At 41.7% G+C, this 23,737-nt stretch overlaps 2 protein-coding genes across 5 annotated transcripts in view; both read left to right on the top strand.

The window, feature by feature from the left end:
* The first annotated feature begins 2,120 nt into the window (after positions 1 to 2,120).
* Positions 2,121 to 14,288, top strand: tnfaip3 (tumor necrosis factor, alpha-induced protein 3). The gene is made up of 9 exons (XM_084947756.1): positions 2,121 to 2,437; positions 3,994 to 4,399; positions 8,367 to 8,557; positions 8,655 to 8,796; positions 9,201 to 9,371; positions 9,479 to 9,656; positions 9,841 to 10,838; positions 11,014 to 11,207; positions 11,330 to 14,288. Exons 2-9 carry the CDS (start codon positions 4,093 to 4,095, stop codon positions 11,603 to 11,605), a joined length of 2,457 nt encoding a protein of 818 aa, XP_084803882.1. The 5' UTR covers positions 2,121 to 2,437; positions 3,994 to 4,092; the 3' UTR covers positions 11,606 to 14,288.
* Positions 14,289 to 14,371: 83 nt separating this feature from the next.
* Positions 14,372 to 23,737, top strand: part of sdccag8 (SHH signaling and ciliogenesis regulator sdccag8) — a 62,260-nt gene continuing 52,894 nt past the window's right edge. Inside the window, exons 1-5 of one of the 4 annotated variants that reach the window (XM_084947760.1) lie at positions 14,372 to 17,302; positions 21,278 to 21,439; positions 22,426 to 22,511; positions 22,964 to 23,062; positions 23,161 to 23,286. In XM_084947760.1, the coding sequence (XP_084803886.1) occupies positions 21,388 to 21,439; positions 22,426 to 22,511; positions 22,964 to 23,062; positions 23,161 to 23,286 (363 nt within the window). In that variant the 5' untranslated portion in view covers positions 14,372 to 17,302; positions 21,278 to 21,387. Of the gene's footprint in view, positions 17,303 to 20,024; positions 20,335 to 20,376; positions 20,491 to 21,277; positions 21,440 to 22,425; positions 22,512 to 22,963; positions 23,063 to 23,160; positions 23,287 to 23,737 lie in introns of those variants that run through there. The other 3 variants (XM_084947761.1, XM_084947757.1, XM_084947759.1) reach the window with 3 other exon arrangements.

The raw sequence follows: 23,737 nt of genomic DNA, 5'->3' as shown, positions 1-23,737 counted from the left end.
TTACTGTGGCTCTGGCTGGATTAATCTTCTTTTGAAATCTAATGACAACCAAGTTTCTGTGGTCTTTCTAATGGTTGATTCAACACTGAAAAGATGACATTATAAATTATCTATCACTTAACTGAGAACAAATTTACAGACCGACATTAATTTGCGACAGTTCTGTGGTAACTGTGCTCTGCTTCTCGGCCCATGACAGCTGGGATTTGGACCGAATACTCGTATTTGCACGTCGTGCAAAATATACTATTTGTACTTGGTTATTTTTTCTGATTTATCTATTTTACGACACTAAAAATTAGGGGTGGGAATCACAGAGTGGGTCATGGCACATTACTCTAATCTTAAGTGGCCCAGGTCAGCGCAATACACAACACAGTTTAAATGTGCATGTGCATATTTGCGTCTGCATGTGTGTGTGTGAATTAAAGTTGCAAATAAAGTGTCAGCTCCTTTATTAAACTCTCTGATTTGCTTTACCCCACTTACTTAGTGAGTTTCTGTTTTTTCATTGCAAATTTAGATAGATATGCCTATTTCAAACAATTGAAGGAATAATGTACAATCCATATTTTTAAACACAACAAAACAAAATCCCAAATATATTAATTGAATATATATATATATAAGCAATTCTGATTTTATGCTTCAAAAGGACTAGAGAGAAGTATAAACTTACCGCTCCTTCCTGTCTAATGACTTAGTCAACTTCAGTTTTCCTTTAATTCATAAATGCAAGAAGTCAAGAAGACTTTGGTAAGTTAAACTGACAAGTTAATCAAAAAAGAAATCAGGGGGTGTATGTTTTAATAAAAAAATAAATAAATACTGGCCCCAGTGTGTTGTATAGTAAGTCGATGCTAAGTTATATGTAGCTCTTTAACTATTTGGTCCCAGTAGTACTGCAAATTGAATTTATGTTTTGTTTTTGATTGACTTAAGGAAATCAAACCATCTAAAAACTTTGCTTTTGTAACTTGGAGCCTGTGGGCTTTTCCAACTTTTGTATTTTCACCTCCTCCTAAATGCTAAACTGAAACTTTATTTGTGTTGGAACACACCCATCACACAAAGCCTAAAAATATTTGTCTTTTTATGTCATCTAAATGTGTCGCACCTCTTTTTCGCGTGCATTATGCTAACACATGCAACTCCAGCAAGTTGCATGTGTTAGCATCATGCATAATTTCAGCAAACGCTACACTTGGAAATAAAACTTAAAGCTCTGACTACTTTTCCGTTGCAGCTTCTGAATGGTAGACCGCAGTAAAACAGTTAAGCATGCTCTGCCACATACTAGAAGCTCAGTCAAGATAATAAAACTTGTCAACCACAACAAACCACAGGTGCACAACAGACTTGTGACTTGACTGTTGTAATGCTTTAGCCGCCTTGACAGCCACAGTCAGGTGGGTTGCTGAATGATGGAAGATGCACACTTTTCTTGGTACACTCGAGCAAAGATCATCTGTTGATGTTTAGTATTGAACTCACATGAAAATGAGAGGCACAATTTAACCAAGTGTCAGTTTACGTTTCCATTAGGTGGAGACATATGGAGGTTAAGAGGCTTCCTTTAAGAGGAAACCTATTTTTGTTTTGTGATTTGGGTGGGAAGAGCTAGAAACTTTTGCCAAAATAAAAGAAAACTTCACTTTACATGAACATTGAGCTAACTTACTAATGTAGTGAATGAACCAGCGGGTTAGCAAAGAGCTCACATCTGTTTCTTAAATATCTTTGAGCAAGACAGGAATCCCCAAGAACCTGAAAGTCTTTAATTATATTTACATGATTTGCTAACAATTAAAGCACCATCGCATCAATGTTTCAATAGCTACAGTCATCAGACCATGAATACACATATCAGTGCATGCAGTCAACAACTCAAATCCATTTCACAATCAGGTAATGAGCTTCGTTTTCCTTACTCATTTGCTGATTCTGAAGGTTAATGATTTATTTTTTAAGGCTGTCTCATGAAATAGAGTATGACGCGAACTGCCTCCCTCCCTCAGTGACGCTCCTTTGTGCTCAGTAGGTGGGATATGCTTTTCAGTATCGAGTCAGACAGATAGTAAAGACCCCCTGGTGGCAATGAGCTGCAACTACAGCGGTTGTGTGTGTGAGTGTGTGTGTGAGTGAGTGAGAGAGAGAGAGAGAGAGAGAGGAAAATGGGTGGACGGAAAGTCCCCGTGTGGAAATCCCCTTTGACTTGGACTTTTTCCTTGTTTTAAAAAAACTATCATTATCGTACGTGTGTATTCTTTTGAAAGGCTTCGCAGGCTGCGAGGGCTCCAAAATAGATCTGATACTGAAAGAAAGAGAAGGTTGAATGGCGCCGAGGACCGCTGCGGTGAGGCTGAGTGAAGTGGCTGAGAGAGGACTAGCCTGAGCATCCGGGAGGCTTTTGTTATTACCCCGACATATTACACAGGTAAGACGCCAGCCTTCCCTCCTTGTGCCTCCCCATGTGGACACACATTTCTTAGCAATTGGGTGAGACTTGGTGGGTAAGACCACGTTTGGGCCTTGAGTAATGTATGGTCGTGTTTCTGGGGACACGGAGGAAGCTTGAAGCCTGCTCACGACAGTGGCTTTGACAGCCATTGTTTACAAAGACGTCACCCTCGAGCGGATAGCAGGACATTTAAACAGCCAAATGTGGCATCGGTGAAGCTACAGTGTATCGATACCCGAGCTGTTAGACGCGATTGAACGCTACATTGTTCCAAAGGTAGTTGTCATTGGAATTACGTAAGCCTTTAACGTCAGCAAAGTCTCCTGTTATTGTGTTTTTGTGTAGCCAGCCATCCTAAACCGCAGCGTCCACCCGGGTGCTGCTGTCTGTCTGCCTTAAAGTGTGCCCCGCTGTGACAGCACGCCACGCTAATGATTCGTGTCAACATGCTCCCTGACATCCAGGTGTCTGTTGTCTGGTCCCTCATGTGACTGACTAGCCCTTTAGCACGGCCTAGTCTGTTGTTGCACCTGCTGCTGTTTGGGTAGTAAAGGCACAGAGGCCAATAGAAGCTCGCTGTTCAGGTGTTTGTGGACTCGAACAGTATCTTTCGACCTGACTGCCAGCTTGCGAGAGGTTGATAGAAGGATGTTGTGGGAAGTTTAAAAGTCAGCAAAACTCCAGGCCCACTTGCTGACCATTACTTTCTACTTCCTCTAAACTGCTAATGCGTCTTCACTGTGTTGAAATGTGAGGGGAAATAGTCCTTTAAAACCTTCCCTTCAGCAAACTTGACTCAAATTGGGTATAGAGGTTGTGCATTGAACCTCAGTACCTTTATACTTAAAGTATAAAAACTGCCAAAAGTTTCCCTAATTTTCCTAGCTTTCAAATTACTGTAACAAATTGGGAAACGTGGCTGAATTAAAGTTGTATTTTATTTAGGGGAAATAATTCTGCAGCTGCTTGTCTTTTAAATGACTTCAGTTAGTGACGTAAACCCAGGTTAGATTATCTTCCTCCTGTACTGAGAGCAGTGTTAGTGTCTGTACTGAAAGCCTATAATTTTTCTAATGATTCCCAGCCTTTTAAACGGAGACTTTATGCAGGCTGTTGAGGGAGGAGGCCTTGTGACCTTCCCATCAGCCTGGGAAGCCCTGGGTGGCCTTCGGTTAAGGTCTGGAAAGCACCCGTTTATTGTTGGAAGTCTTTGAGCTCAGTGGGACACTAGGAAGCCCTGTTGAGGGAAACTCTCAAAAACCATCAAGACAAAAAGGAGAATTAAAAGAACAAACAAGAATACAAAGGGGTCTTTGTGTACTTTATTCAGTTGGGCCCAGCAGAATCTCCAGGAAAAAGCACCATACAGCCTCCACACTGGAATCATCCTTTGTGATGGGTAGTTTCCCAAACAAACTGTAAATTAAGTTGTGCCTTAAGTCTTAATTTGTTAGGAAGGGGACTCTCCACTGAAAATTTCCCACAAATCCCTGCTGTGAAATAACATGTCCTCTCCGCTTCTCTCCATCCAGTTTCCACGTTGATCCGGCATCGGTGGTTGGTGCCTCCTCCTCCTCTCCTCCTTGCTCCTCTTCCTCCCCTCCTTCCATTCACCTGGCCAGCCATCCGCCATGTCGCAAGGTCAGAACTTCCTCCCCAAATTCCTGTTTGTCTCCAACCTGCTCAAGGCAGTGAAGATCCGACAGCGAGTGCCTAACGATGTGGTGAAGCCTGCTGCCAGCGGTGGCCTCATGCACCACCTGCGGGGTATGCACCGGTACACGCTGGAGATGATCGCCATGAACCACTTCCCCCAGGCCTTCAGGGAGGTGGTTCAGGCCGCCATCCTGGACCGAGCCATGCAGGCCTCATTAGAGAAGGAGAAAAAGCTCAACTGGTGTGGGGAGTTGAAGAAGATGGTGCCCTTACGCACCAATGGTAAGAACGATTATGCTGATGTTGAGGAGCTGTTCTGGAATATGGAGGCTACAGTAAACCAGATTTCTGTGGTGGCCTTATAAGTGGATGAAGCTCCACGAAGCTTTGTTGATGTTCAAAGATGTTTTATATTATTGGTTGTATAGCAGAGGGCACCGTAAATAACTGCTGTTGGAGCAGTAGGTGATATTCAACACGAATAGAACAATTCAGCAGATTGGTCACAGAGCTAATGTTGAACCATTTCTCCTTGATTTTAGAAGCAAAATATAATTCGCTCAACACGGGATGTGTTTTGCTTTTGTTTCATTTTCTATGAGAGAGATGGTGAGCTCTTATGAGTCAGGGCTATTTGATATGCAAATTCTGAGATGTCATTACTCACAGGCAGGGTTACTGTAAATGACAACAATCGAGGGACGCGAGTTCCGCTTTCACATAGACTCATTTAGCAGCCCCCTTGGTTTTACTGTGCCGACCTTAGTGTTTGACTTTAGGCACCCCATTGTTAAGTCATGTTTTCTGTTACGTGAATGTTGTAAGACGGGAACATCCCAGGGCAGGCAAACATGTAGACTCGGGCCTGATTACTTCTGATCATAGTTGTGTACTGGGAAATTCTCTGGCGTCACATTTAGGACTGTTATTTACTGTCTGTGATGTTTCAGACCCAACTATTTCCACAGTTTTTCATTTGCTGCATTTGGGGTATGCCCCCTCTTTTTCTGTGTAGGTGTGTGTTAGTGAATGTCAGTGGATGTCAAAAAAACACACCGTTTTACCTTAAATTCCCCACCTGCCTGACTTTATGTGACTTTATGGATTTGTGTTTGTGATGATCTGTTAGAGCTCATCAGACCTTGTTAAAGCAAACGTGTGTGTCTCTGGTGGCCTTTTCCATCTATACTGCAGTAGCCTAAACACAGCTGCTGTGTACATCAGATCTATTTTAAAGTTAATGGGGAGGAAGGTTTTTGAGAGGAATCATCAGCTATAGCTTCACACCAGAAGGAGGAAGAGGAAATCAGTCATAATTGCAGCTTTGTGCTAAACATGTGAGTTTCCAGAGGAAATAGTTTCTTTCTTTCTCATGTGAGAAATTCCTACATTGGTCACATATTAGAAGTTACTTTGAATAATTACTGGATGGTTGAGGAACTTGCTGGATGTGTTATGTCCTACAGTACTTTTTTTTAAATAGTGAAACTCTTTGAAAGGGTCCCTGTCAATTCTGAAGTTAGTAATCACTGAAGGACTTACTGTAACTGTCATCAGCACATAATTCCCCCTCGCAAAGACCCCTTAATTGATGACCAAAATGGATGACTTCTGCTGCCAGTAACCTGGCTGGAATTTCCTGGTTTGCGAAGATGATGTCATAAAGAGGAGACAGAATTTAGTGCCGGAGCGTCTAACTCTGAAGGACCCAGACGTGACTTTGAGCAGAGGACGGACAACACGCACGCACGCACACACTCACACACACACACACACACAGGGCTGACTGACTGCTGCTGAGTCACTGGAGCTCAGCAGAAACACACACATACAGAAAGAAAACGTGAGAGAGAAGAAGTCTGTTCACTGATGTCCAGCGCTGTTTTCGGATATCTGTCTCCACATCATCTCAGAACTGAATTTACCAGTGAACCCAAAATCCTTATCTCATTTGGTCTATGCAAATGCTCTAAAGATCCAGCCCCCATAACTAATTTCCCCGAGCCCGGCTTAATTACGAAGCAAGACCACGGAATATAACTGACCATCAAAAAAAAAACAGACTCATAAAACATCCACTCTGCTACAATTAAAATAACAGGGCCACATCCGTTTTCCTGATACATCCAACTTTTCCTCCAAGTAAAACAAGGCTTTATTAGAATTCAGTCTCTCTTCTGTCTTGAATGTCTCGGACGCATCCGTGGGGTTTTCCCAAACAGTATCCCATGTCTGTCATGTGTCCCCATCAGGAAGGATTTGTTCAGCTACAATACACTAACTTCATGGTTAAGTTACTGGGAGGACACATACACTGCTGCAGTGTTCTGCCTTACAAGTAAAGCTTTTAGGTTTCTTTTGGGGCATCCACATTATTCCTCCTAGATTGGGGTGTGTGGTATGTGCACTTTGTTTTTATAAGCAAGACTACACAAGGAAAAACTTGATGAGGAGGTGACGCATGAGCAAAGGATGAGCCAGTGAAATTTTCCATATCACTTTCTGTAAAATGGGACATTGGCCTTAGTGGATAATCTATGAGCGTTTTTCTAGTTTGGTAATAATTACTGCAGTTGTTTACAGTCAAAAATCTTGGGCCATTCTCACACAACAACCTGCAGACAAGGTGTGGGAAAGTGCAGCCCTGCTGTGCTGTCACCTGGACAGTGACCAAATCAACTTAAGTCTGGCTCTGCACTGGTATGTTTTCAGGAAGTTACCCAGCTTGCCACAGAGGAAGTATCTATATATAACCTGATGGGAGCTGCTGAACCACTTTCATCTTTAGTTTTCAGGCACCTCACTTTGTGATCATGACTTTTTTTTCGTGCAAGAGGAAGTGATTACGTGTGTGGACATTTGTTTGGATTTGTGTGTACCTTTGGGCCTACATATGTCTGGTGTTTTTTATTAAAAAAGCCTTGCATTTTATGTTTTTGCTGAGTGATGCAAGAGCACTGAAATGGAACAACATCTAGCTGGTCTGAAATGGAGAAGTGTTTTTTTCTCTCTTTAAATACAGTGAGATGTTCCTTCAGTTGAAAGAAAACAACTGTAGCTCAGATTGCATTAATTGAGCCACACAACAATTAATGCTACACTGAGATCAGATTTTGGCCTATTTAACACTTGCATCAAAACAAAACAACATTTTATGATCCTTTTTTTAGAAATTGTTTCCTAGCTGTTTCTTAAACCTACTTAAACTTAAACTTACTTAAACTTTTCCTGTATAGAGGAGAGATCTTGAAAATGTCTGTTTAATACAGCAGTATTATACAAAGAAGGGTGCAGATGCTTTATGTGTATGAAGTTACTGCCAGGTAAATGTTTGTGGAGGGAAAAAAAAGAAGTACACATTACAGTTCATGTGTATATGCTTGTGCATGTGAGGACCCATGTTATCTCTGCTCATTAATCACAGCATTCATCGGGTGTTGATAGTAGTATTTAAAAAGATAACATTCCATCCGGTCCAAGTCACGCCTTTGTGGAAAGTACAGGACCAGCTGAGTAGCATTGATGAGTTGGGATCATAGGAGGGGAGCACGCACACATGCACTCGCATGAAAGACAGAAGTTAGTACAGGGAAATTCCTGTGTTTAGTGTGGCAACAGGGTTTTTCAGAGCTGCACACATTAACAAATATGGGCTCTGCTGTTTCACAATGAGAAAAAGACCCAGTACTGCCAAAGGAGAATAAATAAAATTCCAGGATTTTTAGCTGCTCACGCTCTCACACACTCGTCTTTTCAGAAACCAAGTCTTTATCACTGCAGCCAGTCAGTAGAATATAGGTAAAGGCACATACTTTGGCAAAAACAAATATATGTATGTGAGAATTCCTGTTTTCTATACAGATTTAGATTGTAAAAAGATTCAGTTTTTCAAAAACGTGTTCCGGGGAAATTACGGGTCATTTTTATCAGCCTTGTCTGTGGCGTGTGTACTGTTAGATGTATAAGGGTCATATAATAGTCGAAACACCAGATACTAACGACCAGCCCAGCGGCCTGGAAATCCCCAGACTTTAGTTACACTTGTGTGTGTGTGTGTGTGTGTGTGTGTGTGTGTGTGTACACACTGCAGTTGCCTATTTTTTTTATGCTGTATGTGCATAGCCTTTGTATGTGTGCGTGTGCATGTGCCTATTCACAGAAGGAGAACTTTGTGTCCTGTGTACAAAATCAACCAACCATAGTACTAAAAACACATGTGTTTTCTTGCCTCCTCTTTGTGTGTCTGTAGGAGATGGGAACTGTTTGCTTCATGCAGCCTCTCAGTACATGCTGGGTGTTCAGGACACAGACCTGGTTCTTCGGAAAGCTCTCCATGGTGTTTTGAAAGAAACTGACACGGGCGTCTTCAAAGCTCGCTTCCAGGCAGAGCTGCTCCAATCTCAGGAGTTCACCCAAACTGGACTCCGATACACCACCATGGTATGAATTTTCAACTAGATCCATTTCCCATTACTTTGCATTGAGAAAACTGTGCTCATGCAGAAGTTTATTTCCTAATTGTGTGCATTTGTTCCAGAACTGGGAGGATGAGTGGGAAAAGATTGTGAAGATGGCATCGCCAGTCTCCAGTAGCAATGGCCTCCAGTTTGATTCTTTGGAGGACATCCACATCTTCATCCTCTCCAACATTCTCCGCAGACCCATCATCGTCATTGCAGGTACTCCCTTTTTTATCATCTCAAATTATGCTTATTTATCCTTGTTAGCCCTCAAAGACTCACTGGTTTGTAAGAGCACATCTTGTAATGTATAATATATCACCAGCATTCCTCAACATTTGCTCTCGGTTGTTTTGAAGTCTTCTTAATGCACCGTGTCACTTAGTGTCTATCTTAATAAAGAATCTCAAATGGATACTGATGATTTCTCATCTTCAAAATATAAAAAAATAAATATGCAGAAACATGTTTGCAGTCATATTTGAGCAAAGCCTGCTTTTTCAAGATCTAAAATCCTAAAATGACTGCATTTATTCCACTTGAATTGGGTGCAGCTCTATAAAAGTTGTTCATTGTCATTTGTTAGAGCGTTATAAACTCTTAAATCTTTGTTCTTTCAACAGACCAGGTGGTCAGGAGTATGAAATCCGGCACCTCCATCTCTCCTCTGAATGTGGGTGGGATTTATCTGCCTCTACACTGGCAACCCACAGAGTGCTACAAATACCCAATAGTGCTCGGCTACGACTCCCAGCACTTTGCACCCCTCATCACCATCAAAGACAGTGGTCCAGGTACAAATCACAAAGAAATAGGTGTTATATATTTGGCACGATAAAGGGACAAAGCAGGACCCCTGTTCATGGATTTGGCTCTGTGTATCTTTAACTGAATTTCCCAGAGATCCGAGCAGTACCGCTGATCAATCCGAGGCGGAATGGCTTTGAGGAACTGAAAGTTCATTTTCTGATGGAGAAGGAGCAGCAGCAGAAAGAGAGGCTCCTCAAAGAGTACCTGCACCTGATAGAGATCCCTATCAGATTGGGCCATGACATTACACAGATTATGAAAGCTGCAAGGTACTTGGGCATTATAAGCTCCATCCATTGTTAAATGCAGCTTTGAACAGCTCATGGCATAAGAATTGTTTTTGACTGATTATCAAAGATAATTTAGCCAAACTACTTTTATTAACTATGAATTTGAAAGGGAAAAAAGTAATAAAATGCAGTTAAGAACCACATTGTATGTCTCTGTCCTAAGGCTGGATGAGGGAAACCTTCCTGAAGACATGAACCTGATGGAGGACTACCTACAGCTTGTCAACCATGAGTACCAGCGCTGGCAGGAGGACAAGGAGCAGGCATGGGCCGCCCAGCCACAGCGTCCGCCACCCTTCTCCGTCTCCCAGCTCTCGCTTATTGAGATCCGCTGTGCCACACCACGATGCACCTTCTATGTCTCTGTGGACACGCAGCCTCATTGCCATGAATGCTTTGAAAAGCGGCAGGCCACTACTGGTGGAGGAGCGAGGATAGAAGGGGTAATTCAGACTAAGGAAGGAGGTTTACAAGGTGGGGTAGGAGTCATAGGGGGATCAGAGACTGAGGTGAGCTCCAGAGGGGCCAGAAGTAGCAGCCCCCCATGCTCTTCATCTGGGAGAGGAGTAGTGTTATCCAGTCCCCGCTCAGCCCCGCCCACCGCCCCCAGCCTCAGCCTATACAGTGAAACACATGCAATGAAGTGCAAGACACCCGGCTGCCTCTTCACCCTAAGTGTGGAGCATGATGGACTTTGTGAGCGCTGCTTCAACTCCAGGCAAAACCATGGGCCCCCTGGAGTTGGAACGGCCGCTACAGGACTGCCAGGGACCAATGGGGGGCCTGTCGTTCCCCACCCAGCCCAGGGCTCCGGCTGGAACCAGTGGGGAGGCTGTGAGACCGAGACAGAGCGATGTAACATGTGCAGAAAGGAGGCGTTTAGGATATTCAATGGCTTGTGTCCACCCTGCATGCAGAGACAGCAGGCTCCAGAAAGGGGAGAGCCACAACAGATCAATCCCAGGACTGAAGCCTCATCTTCAGCTTGGACCCAGGCCAGGGACACTGAGCGGCCATGCCTCACTCTAACTCCAGGGCACACCTCAGCTTGGCAGGGCCCTGTGGCCCGACCTTGTAAAAGATCTGGCTGCCAGTTCTTTGGGACACCTGAGAAACTGGGTTTCTGCACTATTTGCTACGTAGACTATCAGACAAATCACCGTAAGTCCTAAAACAAAACTAGAAAACACTTCTTGCATTGCAAGCTTTTCGTATATATAAAATTTATTATAAAAGCCGTATAGCTGTCTTAATAAACATCTCATTTAACTGTTCTGTTTGTTGTTATTCAAATGTCATATGACACATTGCTTATGTTGGCCACTGTTTCTTCCAGACCTGACTCCTCCTCCTGCCCCGGCCCAGAGTCGGCATGGTTTGGAGACAGGCTTCCAGAATGCCTCGCGATGTCGTGGGCCTGGGTGTGGTGCAGTTGGCAAGGTGATGCTGGAGGGCTACTGTGATAAGTGCTATGTAAAAGAGCAAAGTGCAAGACTTAACCAAGTCGCAAATCGCACGTCCCCTCCTCTGGTAGGTATCTGCCATACCTTCATAACTCCTCACTGTTCTTCACATGTCTTGTTTTTTTCGTGTGTTCTTCTTCTTCGCCTGTTGACAGTTCTTTCCATTCTCGCTCTTTCTCTGTACAAAAGCGTGAACGAGCAGCAAAACCCAGATCTTCGCAGCAATCCCAGACCCAGACTCAGTGCCGGCGGAGTGGCTGCAGTAATGTGTCCCCGGGTTGCACAGACCTCTGCCCAGAGTGCCACACGCGTGGTCAGGGCAGAGAGCCAGGAAGACGGGCGCAGGCGCCCAAAGAAAAGTCGAAGCAGCGGTGCCGGACACAAGGCTGTGACCACTACGCCAACCAAGAGAAACAGGGCTACTGCAACGAGTGTGACCACTTCAAACAGATTTACCGCGGCTGACCACATTTAGCGCCCATGCACACGACAGCGATGATGACACATCGCTAGCACGCTAGTGCCGCCGCCCTGCTGTGGGCTCTCCATGCCAGTCAATGCACCTCTGATACTAACTAACCAACTAACTAACTTGCTAGTGACTAACTAGTTACCTTATGGCCTGAAAATCAAACCCCCCATGTAGAATGTGAAGAGAGAGTGTGTGTATGTGGGGGTGGTGGTGAGTGTGTGTGTTTTCGCAGTAGACATGGCCTCCAGAATACCTCTTTGTGCAATTATTATCATCTGATGTGCCCTGCGCACTTACACGGTGAGAGGTTTGGCTACATGTCAGAGCAACTGACTTAACTCTTGTGTACAATATGTATTTAGAGGTACGTAGTGAATCGTGCCGGACAAAATGATTGTATGTCGACATAACAAGAAGCATCTGACATTGCTTTCTAGACCACAGCCAAGGATTTATACCCCCCGTCTGTCTGTCTGTCTGTCTTAACCCATCTGTGTATCTGTCTGCCTGTCTGTCTAGCATTTGCTCTGAAGAAAGAGAGATGCAGTAGTTGGGCATGCCCAACAGCAAATCTCTGTGAAAATAGTCAGCAGAAGTGTGCAAAACTGGGCCAAAGGAAAGCAAGCAAAGAGCTTGAAATTAAGTTAAATGGCATTCACCACTGTTTTGCTTAAATCTCCTAAATCACTCATCTATGTCCTCACAACCCAGACAAAGATTTTTTTTTTTTCAAAAAGATTCTCTTGCAGTCAATATTGTAAAAATGGTCAAAGATTGATTTTCTTCCATTAGCCAGACAATAGCAGGGTTAGTTTATATTTTGAGGCTAATTAACCTTATTACTGTTACATATCTGATGTAAATTGCTTGCTATGGAAAGTAAAAAAAACAAATTATAAACTGTGCAGGACAGACAGGGCAGGCCCCTGTTAGTTTTGGTGCTACATGTACAGAAATACAAGCCTCTCCATTGTAGCCAACATGCTGGTGGTTTCAGCGGACAGAAGGCAGAGATCACAGTAGAGACAGGACTCCTTTCCTTCCTCTTATTTCCCTTTTTCTCCAAAACAAATCTGTTGCCTTGGACGTTGTTTTCCTGTTTACTTACCACTTAAGCACCTAGAAACGCATAGACACATGCGCACACATATCTACACAATGTATACACCAACATAATATCGTCAGTCCTGTTAAAAGGGGATTGGCAACTGTGAGGAGGACTGAGACTACAAGGACAGGCAAAGTCTGGATAATTATCCACCCTACTACCGTATACACACGCACACATGCAAACACAGCTTTGTGAGATTGTATGCCCCCACCCCAGCCTGAGGTAATGTGTAGGTAAATGAACCTGTAAAGATGCATTCCTCTCTGCTTCACCCTCCTGGATGTGCCAAGGCATCACTTTCAAAACTTCAGAGAGCAATCCTGTTGCCTGCTTTGGCTAATCTTGTCTATCTGAATGTGTTTGTGCTGCTTGTACAGCAGCACAGTATTGGGGCTGATCCTCGATAAGTTTTGCCTTTACATAGTGATTGAAATTTTATGGACCAGAGGGGCCTGATCAGTGATTATGGATCAGTGCTCCCACTTATAAAAAATGCTTTTGTGAACATGGATCTTAGTCCATACCGTAGGACCTTCCAACCCGATGCCTCATCTTCAATACACACACACACATACACACATACAGATAAAACGTACGCGCGTGTGCGTCTGGAGTACACAAAAAACTGACATTCCTCCTCTTTTTTTTCTTTTCTTTTTTTTGAATTTCAAATGTATTTTGATATATTTGTTTTTTTTCTGCCAAAAGAGGAAAAAAAAACAAAAAAACGTGCCATCAATTGCCAAACAGTTGTTGTTACCTCCTTAAAAACGGCCAGCCTGGACCATTCTAAACTAACCAGAGTGCCACAGATTGACATCTCCTGTTCTGCGCAACCACAGACTTCAGCTAATCCAGATCTCTCATGCTGAAAACCCCCTAATGGACACCATCTTTCCGTGAACTTATCTTTTATTCAGATACGAAGAAATGTCTGTCTGTAAAGATAAGCTCAAACATAAAACATTTATCAGACTCAAATTTGGTAATAACTGGAACCTCTTTCCCCTCTTACTTTAGCTGTAGGCAGATATCCATCTGTGGCTCTAGTTAGAAAAGCATAGACAACCAGGCTCTTGGTCTGCCTTTTCATTCAACTGTATCTAAAGCTGTCAGGCCAGCCCACGTGTTGATGGCCTGGACGTAGATCTCTGTGTGCTTTAATCACCTCTAGACAAACCTTAATCACTTCAAGGCCAATTAGTGCTCAGCTCATCATAACCTCTTAACAAGGGGCTCTGACTGAGTTTGACTGGGAGGAGATCACATAAGTTGCACATGACTTGTCTAAGCTGCTGAGGCATTTAGGAATGGTACTCCGACCTGTGTAGGGACATTCCAACAGTAGGAAGAGCATCGACTTAAGAGCAGAAGGTGTAACAAAACATGCAAATGGTGTGGAAGTTTCTTTGTGTGACTTTTTGACAATAGGGTATTGTATGAAAAAAGCCTGGTTTTATTTGTTAAGTATTTATTCATATCAAAATATCTGTATTGTGTGATTCAATAATTATTTATATGTCGTCCTGAAATGAATTATTTTTATTAAGAAATCTGAAATCTGACTGATGTGTTTCTTGGGTCTGTACTTACTGTGTGTGTGTGTGTGTGTGTGTGTGTGTGTGTGTGTGTGTGTGTGTGTGTGTGTGTGTGTGTGTGCATATACTTGTGTGGATGTATTTTGACATCAGGTGGAACCGTAGAATTTGATTTGCGTGAGGATTGGCGTCAAACATTTATTATATTGATAAAAATCATATTAACGTCCAGCCCCATGTCAACAAGTGCAATCGCTGTCAGGGGAGAGTTTATTGTAAGCTTTTGAAGCTACAACTTACTGATGAGTCTCAAATGCATCACCTGCTTGCAAACAACACCACAAACATCATTGGTGATGACCCTAACTCTAGAACTAGGCAATTAGAATATGTTTATTGATTTATTAAGTTGTTCTCCAAAATATTTTCAATTGGGAAACAAAGAAAGCATTTACTCAAAGTGACATACATCAAAAATATCTATGCTTTCCTCCAAAAAAGTCTCCAAAATATACAATTATAGGGGAGTGCTAGGGTTATGGATGGGATTATGATTACTTAAACTTCATTGGGTTAAGTTGCTGTTTGGAAAAGAAAGTTGTAAAGATGAGCTTGTTGCATTTATGTTTAAGTGTATGATGGTTCCAGTTTAAAATGAGGTTTTGCAGAATGGGAACATTGTGGGTTTTTCGAGAACAGCTCATTCAACCAATGCATGAGTGACTGAGGTCATCAGTAACTCGACATCAAAGGCAAAAAAAAAGAAGCACGTCAGGCTGTCATTGTGAGGAGAGTTTTGTCCCGAATGAGTAATGTTGTATAGTGGTTAACAGGTTTACCTAATGTGTGAAAGTTCCAGACCAGTAGGAAGCACAAGTTCCTGTGAAGGTTGTGTTAGGAAGGGCATCTGGTGTAAAAGTCCGCAGGTCCGTCCACTGTGGTGACCTATTGTGAATAATGGAGCAGCTGAAAGAAGCTAGAACAATGTAAAAGTTATTGCTTTTTACTCCCTACACTTCATTAAATACTGTTTCGGTGTTAAAATTATAATTGAGTCAGGGTAAAGCCTGGGGCCCTTAGTTATGATGTTATGATCAGTGAAGGTCCTTATAAAGATAGCTAAATATGGCCTTGTGTGTATGTATATGCCTCAACACACACAGAGAGTGGAGCAGGCGGCAGCCACACAGGGGAAACAGTGGTAAGAGAGTACTTTTAGCCAAAATATGGGAAGTGTTCATCCAAATGATGTCAAACTTGGCATCATACTTAGTCAAGTCCCCAGCAACACACTCACCAAGCTTGAACTGGGTTGGATAAACAGTTGTCAAAATAAGCAAAGAAAAAAGAAAAGAGAGACATAATTCTCAAATTATTATTAGTAACATTACAAATGGGTTTGTTTGGCATTTTTTTCTATTATTTTCTTGTGGCTGGTTAGGAGGGGGCAGGAGAATACAGTATATGAAACACTATAATGTGTTCTAGCCTGCATGCACTTGCATATGGAGTCTGCTTGTGTTCTCAGATGCTCAACCTTCTTCTTATTGCTTCTCTTTACTAAGCTGGATATTGCTTAACACTGTTTCTGCAGACAAGCACTTGCACTCTGTTGGCACCAAATCCATCTCCAGTGTAGGAAGTATAGTGGGTGCTGCAAAAACATCAGATAAATGACTACTGAGGCCTGGTTTAGATGTGGCAGACTGCACCATTTTCCCATATGCTTAACTGGGTTAGATTTTTTTTTCTTCTTTCCGCCTTTGATGTTCTTCTTTCTTTTGTCAGTTATGCAGATTTCCATAAAAGAAGCACAAACAATAAGGTTTTTTCCTTCTGTGCTTTTTTTTCTTTTCTTTTTTGGTCACTATATTCTTGTTTCCAGGTTATTGTAAGGCTTTTGTGCTAAAAAAGAAAAGAAAAGAAAAAAGGGAACCCCCACCCTCACAAAAGAAAACGCAGTTTACTCAGGAGGAGTGGGTCATACGGTGGGAGGGGGGAATTTGGAGTAAGGGGAGATATGGCAGTTACAGGTGGGGAATTGGCAATACTTATATATGGTAGGGCTGAGGTGACATTTAACAAACGTGGGACTGCAAGGTTTGTGCGTGGGGAGATTGGTAGGCTGATGCGGTTTCCTGGAAATACCCCAACATGCAAACGCTCTTGTAAAACCGTTCTGACAAGCAGGCAAGAAGTGTTTCACTTGAGGTTTCTCATGAGTGTGGTGCAGCAGACCTTTCTATTCATACGCAGTATGAATAAATATAGTGAGGCAAATTTAGTTGCAGATTACAAATAGCCTATTTTTATTGCCAGACTTCATTGAATAGCTTATCCTGACAGAGAGATGACTTAGGCAAAAAGTATATTAACAAGTTTGCAATTAGGAAAATGTATGCAAGTGCATACACAAATACATAAATCAATCAAAATGTTACATACCAGACCCAGTAAATTCTTAAAATTCTTATTTAGATAAGGACCAACACATGACTAAATGCTATACAGCTCCAGTCTGCTAGGCTTGATTAACCTGTCAAGTTGGCCTGGGGCAAAAATGTGCTGTTGTGTACCTTTTAACGCTGCAGCAACAACATCGTCTTCAGTTTAATTAAATTCAGTTTTATTTAAGGCATTATATTTATTAATTTAGGCCTGCATGGTGGTTAGCAGTGTTGCTTCATAGCAAGAACGTCCTGAGTTTGACTCCACCATTTGGCCGAGGGCCTTCTGTTTGGAGTTTGCATGTTGTCCCTGTGCGTGCATCGGGTTTCTCTGGGTACTCCGGCTTTCTGCCACATTCCAGAGACACGCAGTTAGTGGGGTTAGGTTAACTGGTGATTCTAACTTGTCCACAGGTGTGAACGTGAGTGCAAATGGTTCTCTGTCTCTCTGTGTTATCTCTGTGTTAGCCCTGCTGTGTCAGTCTGGCGACTTGTCCAGGGTGGACCCTGCCTCTCGCCCTAAGGTAGCTGGGACCAGTGAGACGAGCAGACCAGGGATATGGCTCTTCAGAACCAGAGGCATCTGCTAAAGAGGTGTGAATTTATGTTATTCCGAATAAAGAAAACCACTGCGTCACTGGCTATGTGTCTAAAACCCGCAGTGCTAAAATAGACAAGCATTCAAATTTGTACTTTTTTAATCTATCCACCAGTGGATAGATTAATCTTTAAGAAAGCACCACTTTTTTATAAGGTAATCATACCTGTAGAACGAAATAATCCTAATCAGCCAAGTAACTTGTAACTACAACTATCCAATATAGATAGTGGAACGAAATGGTTACAGTAGCACTCTGTGGGGTAGTGAAAAAGGTGAGTCATTACCAGAACTTCCTTAAAAAGGCAGTGAAAGAGGAGCTTTGGTGCACTTGGAAGTTTGGTGACCTTCTAGTTGTAGCCTCTTTATCAAGCCGTTACAAACTCTCAAATATGTAACCACAAGGATTATACAAGAAAAGTTTTCATCTTGACGTTTGTGGTATTTCGCAAGACTGCAAAACGCCCTGATTTACACAGGAAAAAAACGGCTGCCCAAACTCTGTGTTTAAGCTGTCATCAATAAAGTATGAATGAAAATGTCAAACCAAGATCGCTGCACAATGTCTGTTCATGAATGAATCTGACTCACTGCCTCTTCTTTTGAAAACTGACATGTCGCAAAACTCAAAAGTACAGCTGAAGCTCATTCGACAGGAAGTTATCTGCTGTTGTGCAATAGGAAGAGGGTGTATCCATGGTTACCTTTGTCTGACCCTTTTGTAACAGCAGCAAACAAAAGGCACGCCCATTCACCCGAACAGTATCACATAAACACCCACCAACTGAGGGTTTGTTTTTTTTTTTTGGCCCATTTAAAACTCTCAAGTACTGTAACATTCCTGGAAACTGAGGCGGGATTCAGATTTGGGTTATAGAGTGAGGTGAAATATGCAGAACACAGTTTGTTTGACTGATTATTAATGCCATTCTCAGGCTCTTCACATAAACCATTAAAATTATTATTCAAGTAGTATATAAAGTACAATTTGTACATGCCACATGAAGTATGATCTAACCCTGTTTATTTGGCATTCATAAGCTAAAAAAAAACACAGATAAGGGAACACTTAAAGTGTTTGTTCATTAATTTGTTAACTATTTAAAAGTAGATTAATAAGTTACCAATAAAATACCACAGGTGTAAAATTCACAGTATATACAGAGATGTGTCAGTATCAGAATTGTCCTTCATATAAATGTGCTTTGTCCTAACCCGCCTGATTAATGGTAGCTTAAAATAAATGTTTCTAACTGAAAGCTAGATTTGCTCATTCAGATTTCCTCTGTGCTTTCAGCCACATCTCATGACTGTCATTCGTGAACAGACTTAAACATGTTACTGTAAATATTCAAGTAAGTTTTGATTACCAGTAAAAATATAAAACAAACACATACATGTGCTGTATTTACATTTCCTGTTATTAAAATGCTTAATGTGATATAGCTGTGTTACATTTCACCCCCAATTACCTCATACATGACAAATGCAGTAAAGGATATCTAAAAATGATCTCATTTTGGTTTACAGCTATATTAGAGGCCTTCATAAGCTACTTATTTTAATATAGGAAGTAAAAGTGTTACAGATGTACATCTGTGAAATTTCCACAGTTTCATAACCCAAAGTCCTGTGTTATAAAAGTAATTCTGAGTAATCCAACAGGCGATCTCACAGTTATTAATCTTTCTAATCTAGGATCTCTAATCCTATCATTGTGTGTAAGTATGTGTATGCTTGTAGGAGTGCTCAACAGTGCGTCACTGGACTGTCTAGATGGCAATGATAAAAGAAGTGAAACCGATGGGCTACAGATCACAGCAAAACACCATGCAGCAGGTCATTAACCTTGCAGTTTCAGGTCTCTTAACTTTCCCTAAGGTGATTTTAGCTGAACAAAATAAACTGCATTTAACTATTTTGGTTGTTTATATTTTCATCTACATCATAGTCTCCACTGCAGCAGTAATTTCCCCCACAGAGATGATTAAACGTTTTATTTTATGACATCTAACAAGGGAGTTGTCTTAACATCACAACATATACTTAGTCACGTTTATATTTCTTTCTAAAAGAGCAATAAGGGATTCTTGCACTGATAGACAACTCTAAAATGTTTGCATAACTGAGGCAGTTGTGGTTCAGGAGATAGAGTCGGTCGTCTGTCAACTGGAATATCATATGTGTAAACTGGTTTGAGTCTCGGCCTCCAGTCTACATATTCAGTATCCTGGGCAAGATAGTGAACCCTAAGTTACCCCTGGTGCATCCACTAAATTGCGAGTGTGCCAATGTTGTGTTAAAAGTCCTTAGGTGTAGAAAAAAAGGAACTTATATGAATATGTGTGTGAATGAGGCTCCTAGTAAGAAAGTGCTATAAAGATACCAAACCATTTAAAACAAAACTCCCTATAATTACTGAGAAAATACATGAATGGACAATAAGAAATAAAGGTATGCTACATTAAAATATGGAGTATTACTTGTATTTGGTGTTTATAAATACCAAGGAAGGTAGTATAACATTAAGTGTTGCCTACTGGCGTCGATTAAAACATTTCTGTAATCTCACAACTGGGTTTAGGAAATTAAAAAAACAAACAAAAAAAAACGTTTCGTCTTTAAGCGCTCGCATTTGTATCATGACTACAAAAAACAACTACAATTCCCATCAGCTACGTGTGTTTACGGAAGCCTGACCCGTAAGCTAATGGTTGCCTCGTTTTGCTTTTAGGGAACAAGCTGATGTGATTTCTCGCAGGGGCGGTGACGTAAAATCTAAAATTCACTACTTAAAGGGAACTGTTCTCGGGCGATACTGGTTAAGGAACTAAGCACACCTCCATTGGGATTTGACGACCGTTACGTCGTGCTCGATGTGATGGTTGTTGCTTTGATTGTTGTACGTAGCCTAGCATGTTTCCTTAGTTAACAGTGCGATTTAACGACGATTAAACATCCATGAAACCGACAGACTCGGATGAAGATGAAGCAGAGCACCCGAGCTCCATGCAGAAGGAGCTGAGGCGTATGTTAATGTTTTGTCGTGCTACGTTTGCTAACCTGTTTGAATGGGCAGCTCAAGAGAGCGTCGTTGGATGGTTAGTTAGCACATAGTAAGATGAAACCGACTTGGTGTATTAAATTTATGCCGCCAGAGCCCAATAGAGCATCATCTCTATAGGTATGTTACCGAAAAAAAACTATTATTGGTGGAAAAGTACAGGTGACAGGCACATGACTGCCACCTGTTGCTGCTGGGGCAGCAGATGAGGACACTTCACAGAACATAAGTGTCAATGCAATCTTAAACCAAAAGAAAACACAAGCTGACAATAAATGAAGCTTCAGATTCTGAATCCAGGCGCTCAAAGTGCACCTAAAAAGGAGACATTATGATCTTATGTGAACCGGACCAGGGAAACTGCCCTTGCTGCCAGTGTACAGAAGTTTAACTACATATTTAATCCCCGAGATTTGTTAGCATGACTCTTTGGGCTGAAAGTATAAGAAGTAAATGTGTAAAATTGCAGAAATCTAAATTTTAATTACTTTGGTGTAGTATGAATGACCATGGAGGATATCTTTATCAGTATGAAAATGTGTGAAAATACAATTAAAAGTCCAAGATTTCTGTTCTCCTTCTCCTTTCCAAAGCCATTTAGTGGGCCGATTCTGGACCCCGGGCCTTATGATTGGCACCACTGCTCTAAAGCTTTCATTTTAGGATGCTTGCCCTAGGCAAAATAAAAGCTTTGCATTATTTGGCTACTGATTGGCTAAAATAAATGGGTGAAATTGAGATTTTACAGCTTAGTTTTTGTGCAAGTGCCACCTGCTTACCTTCGTGAACACAACACTGGTGGTGTATTTGTTTGCTGTATAGACATGACTTCTTTGGTTGTCTGTGCATTTCATCAAATAAATGATATACTGTGTTACACTGGCATCTATGTGTATGCTGAATTCAGAGCGGGCCAACCAAAGCATCCAGCATCTGAGCAGTGCTCCGCTGCAGCTGGACCCTGATGGAGATGAGGTGGAGGAGGTCAGAGGTGGTGATGAAGACCATTATACAACCATGGCCGAAGAAGACAAGGCTGCATGGAACCAAAAGTCACAGAGTGAAGCAGGTGACTGACATAGAAAGTTGATTCTGTTCACTTGTAAGCATTTCATTGGAAGAAACCTTACACCAATCAAGTAACTTTTTCTGCTGACTGCAGGCTTTCTCAACCTTATAAACAGTATAGTTGCATAATGACGGAAATTGGGGCAACTGACTAATAATGTGCAATGAGCTCAGTCCCGTGATTGTTAATATGCCAACTGTCATGACCACTGATCAGTGAGGAGTGGCTAAAATCATAGCATTGCAAGATTGTGAAAGATGTACTCTTAGGCCCCCTCCAGTGTTAAAAAATGGTCACCTCTCTTTTTACATAACCAAGTGTTCCTCCCAGCCCGGGATGCAAACTTCCTCAACATTGAAAGATTGGGCAGTACCCTGTAGGTATAATTACATGCAGTCTTGGCTTGACAAACTGAATATTCTGTGTTGTCCCGTCTGCCAGTGGTTGTTGAGGTGGGTGGACCACTTTTTGACGGATCATCTTTTGGTGTTTCAAACCACAGAGACATGGTGTTTTGAAAAAAGAAAAATGCATCTCAGCTGTTCTGATACTCCCGAAACATAAGAGATCAGATTGTTTCCTTAGGCAGCAGTTGTCCTTCTTCTCTCCTGGATCGCTCATAGCATTCTTCCCAGCTTTGACTAACCAACCTGTGATAACCACATTTTAATAAGGAGCTCTTTCATGTGACGTTCTTTTGCTTCCCTGGCTGCTGTGTCCGTGGGGATGGTGTTTGCTCTAAAACGAACCGCAGTGGTGCTAAATTATGCACTTGTCCTGCTTATAAGGCTGGGAAACGTGCAGTCAGCTGAGACCGGAGAAGTTACTTGGACAAGTGATGAAATGTTTCTAATTAGTTGTAAGTCTAAAACCCAGCCCTTATAGTGGGGTATCGTGAGATTTCCCCTCTCACAGTCTTTTTACACAAAGTTTAAATAAAGTGTTTATGTGTTTGTGTACATACTTATTTTTTATGTCTTTTGTAGTTAATCAGCTGAAGAGCCTTCTGCTGAAGCAGGGCAGAGAAATTCCCACACCTGTCTCCCCTTCCAAGAAACAGTCTCCATCCAAGGTAGAATGAGCAGTTTTGCATGGTTTAACATTTAAATGTGTTAGATCTGACAAAGGCCTGTTACAGAACTGATACTCAGATTAGGAGCAATTCTCCATACTTGAATGTACCATGGTTTTATAGTTCACTAAAATGAAAGAAAAAACTAAAAGTAGGTGTGAAAACTAAGTGAAATAAACTAAAAATAAACAGGAAAGGCCCTTAGTTTTAGTTTTTGTCATTCTAGCAAGCATCAGGAAGCCTTGTAAATTTCTTAAAATTTGTCACAGACTCACTTTCTAATAATAAAAAAGTAAAATTTAAAAAAATGTGCTAAAAGTGAAATGTGCAAAGCCGCTTTGAAAACAAATGAAAGTTAAACTGAAATAAAATGGAATTAAAACTGACTTCACTTGCTGCTCTTCTGTGTTTTGGCTTTTATTTTTTACTCTTCTTTCCCTTTTGCATGGCAGGAGGGGATGTCCAGTTTACCTGCCTTTCAGGATTTGGTTCCTGTATTTCACAAGTCAGAATACATCCAACATCTGGAAGCTGAGGTTAAATTCTGTAAGGTCTGTGTGCACAAATGTACGTGTGTGTGCGCGTCCTTCATTACCAGTGTGCTAATGTGAACGGATGTTAATCGGCTTCTCTGTTTGTGTGACTTCAGGAGGAGCTGCAGGGAATGAAACAGCGGATCAGAGTAGTGGTGGTGGAAAATGAGAAGTTACGTTCAGAACTGAAAGCCGAAGCTGTGGATGAATCCCTAAAAGATTACACGATCCGAAACTCCACGGTAATTTGTGCGTGTGTGAAAATCATTGGTTTGATTTTTGTGTTCATGAAAATGGTAATGCATGTAACAATGAAGGCACGTATAGTACAAACATAATAATGAGAGGAATAAAAAAGACTGAGGTTACCTTATGGCTCAGTCACACTTAAATAAAAATAGGACGGTCATTTCTTTGCTGCTTTGTCACTCCAGCTTTGACAACAGCAACTGAGGCTTGAGGATGGAATGAGATTGCAAGCCCTTTGCGTTAATCGTAGTCATGCTATGGTCTCCAAACGCTGTTTTCCTATTATATTGTGACTGTTGTATTAGTCATTTTTCTCTGGACACTTTCAGTAGAGAGACACTAGAATATAAAGTTAACGTAGCCAAGTTTTTATAGTTCAACAGACTGAATTTAAGCATCATAAAAGCATCTTTCAAATTAAAGATTTGGTCACCCGTTCCAATT

Source organism: Perissodus microlepis, chromosome 13 (assembly GCF_051167445.1).
Source record: "Perissodus microlepis isolate ML-2025 ecotype Zambia chromosome 13, ASM5116744v1, whole genome shotgun sequence".
NCBI classification, from domain to species: domain Eukaryota; kingdom Metazoa; phylum Chordata; class Actinopteri; order Cichliformes; family Cichlidae; genus Perissodus; species Perissodus microlepis.
The sequence above is the reverse complement of the archived record's forward strand: the minus strand, read 5'-3'. Positions and strand labels throughout refer to the sequence as shown.

What these genes read in the sequence shown, in the direction of transcription:
- tnfaip3 (XM_084947756.1), top strand. Translation starts at nt 4,093, where the DNA reads ATGTCGCAAGGTCAGAACTTCCTCCCCAAATTCCTGTTTGTCTCCAAC. An exon ending in ACCCATCATCGTCATTGCAG is followed by an intron (nt 8,797 to 9,200) that starts GTACTCCCTTTT and finishes TTCTTTCAACAG; the next exon opens with ACCAGGTGGTCAGGAGTATG. An exon ending in ATCGCACGTCCCCTCCTCTG is followed by an intron (nt 11,208 to 11,329) that starts GTAGGTATCTGC and finishes TCTGTACAAAAG; the next exon opens with CGTGAACGAGCAGCAAAACC.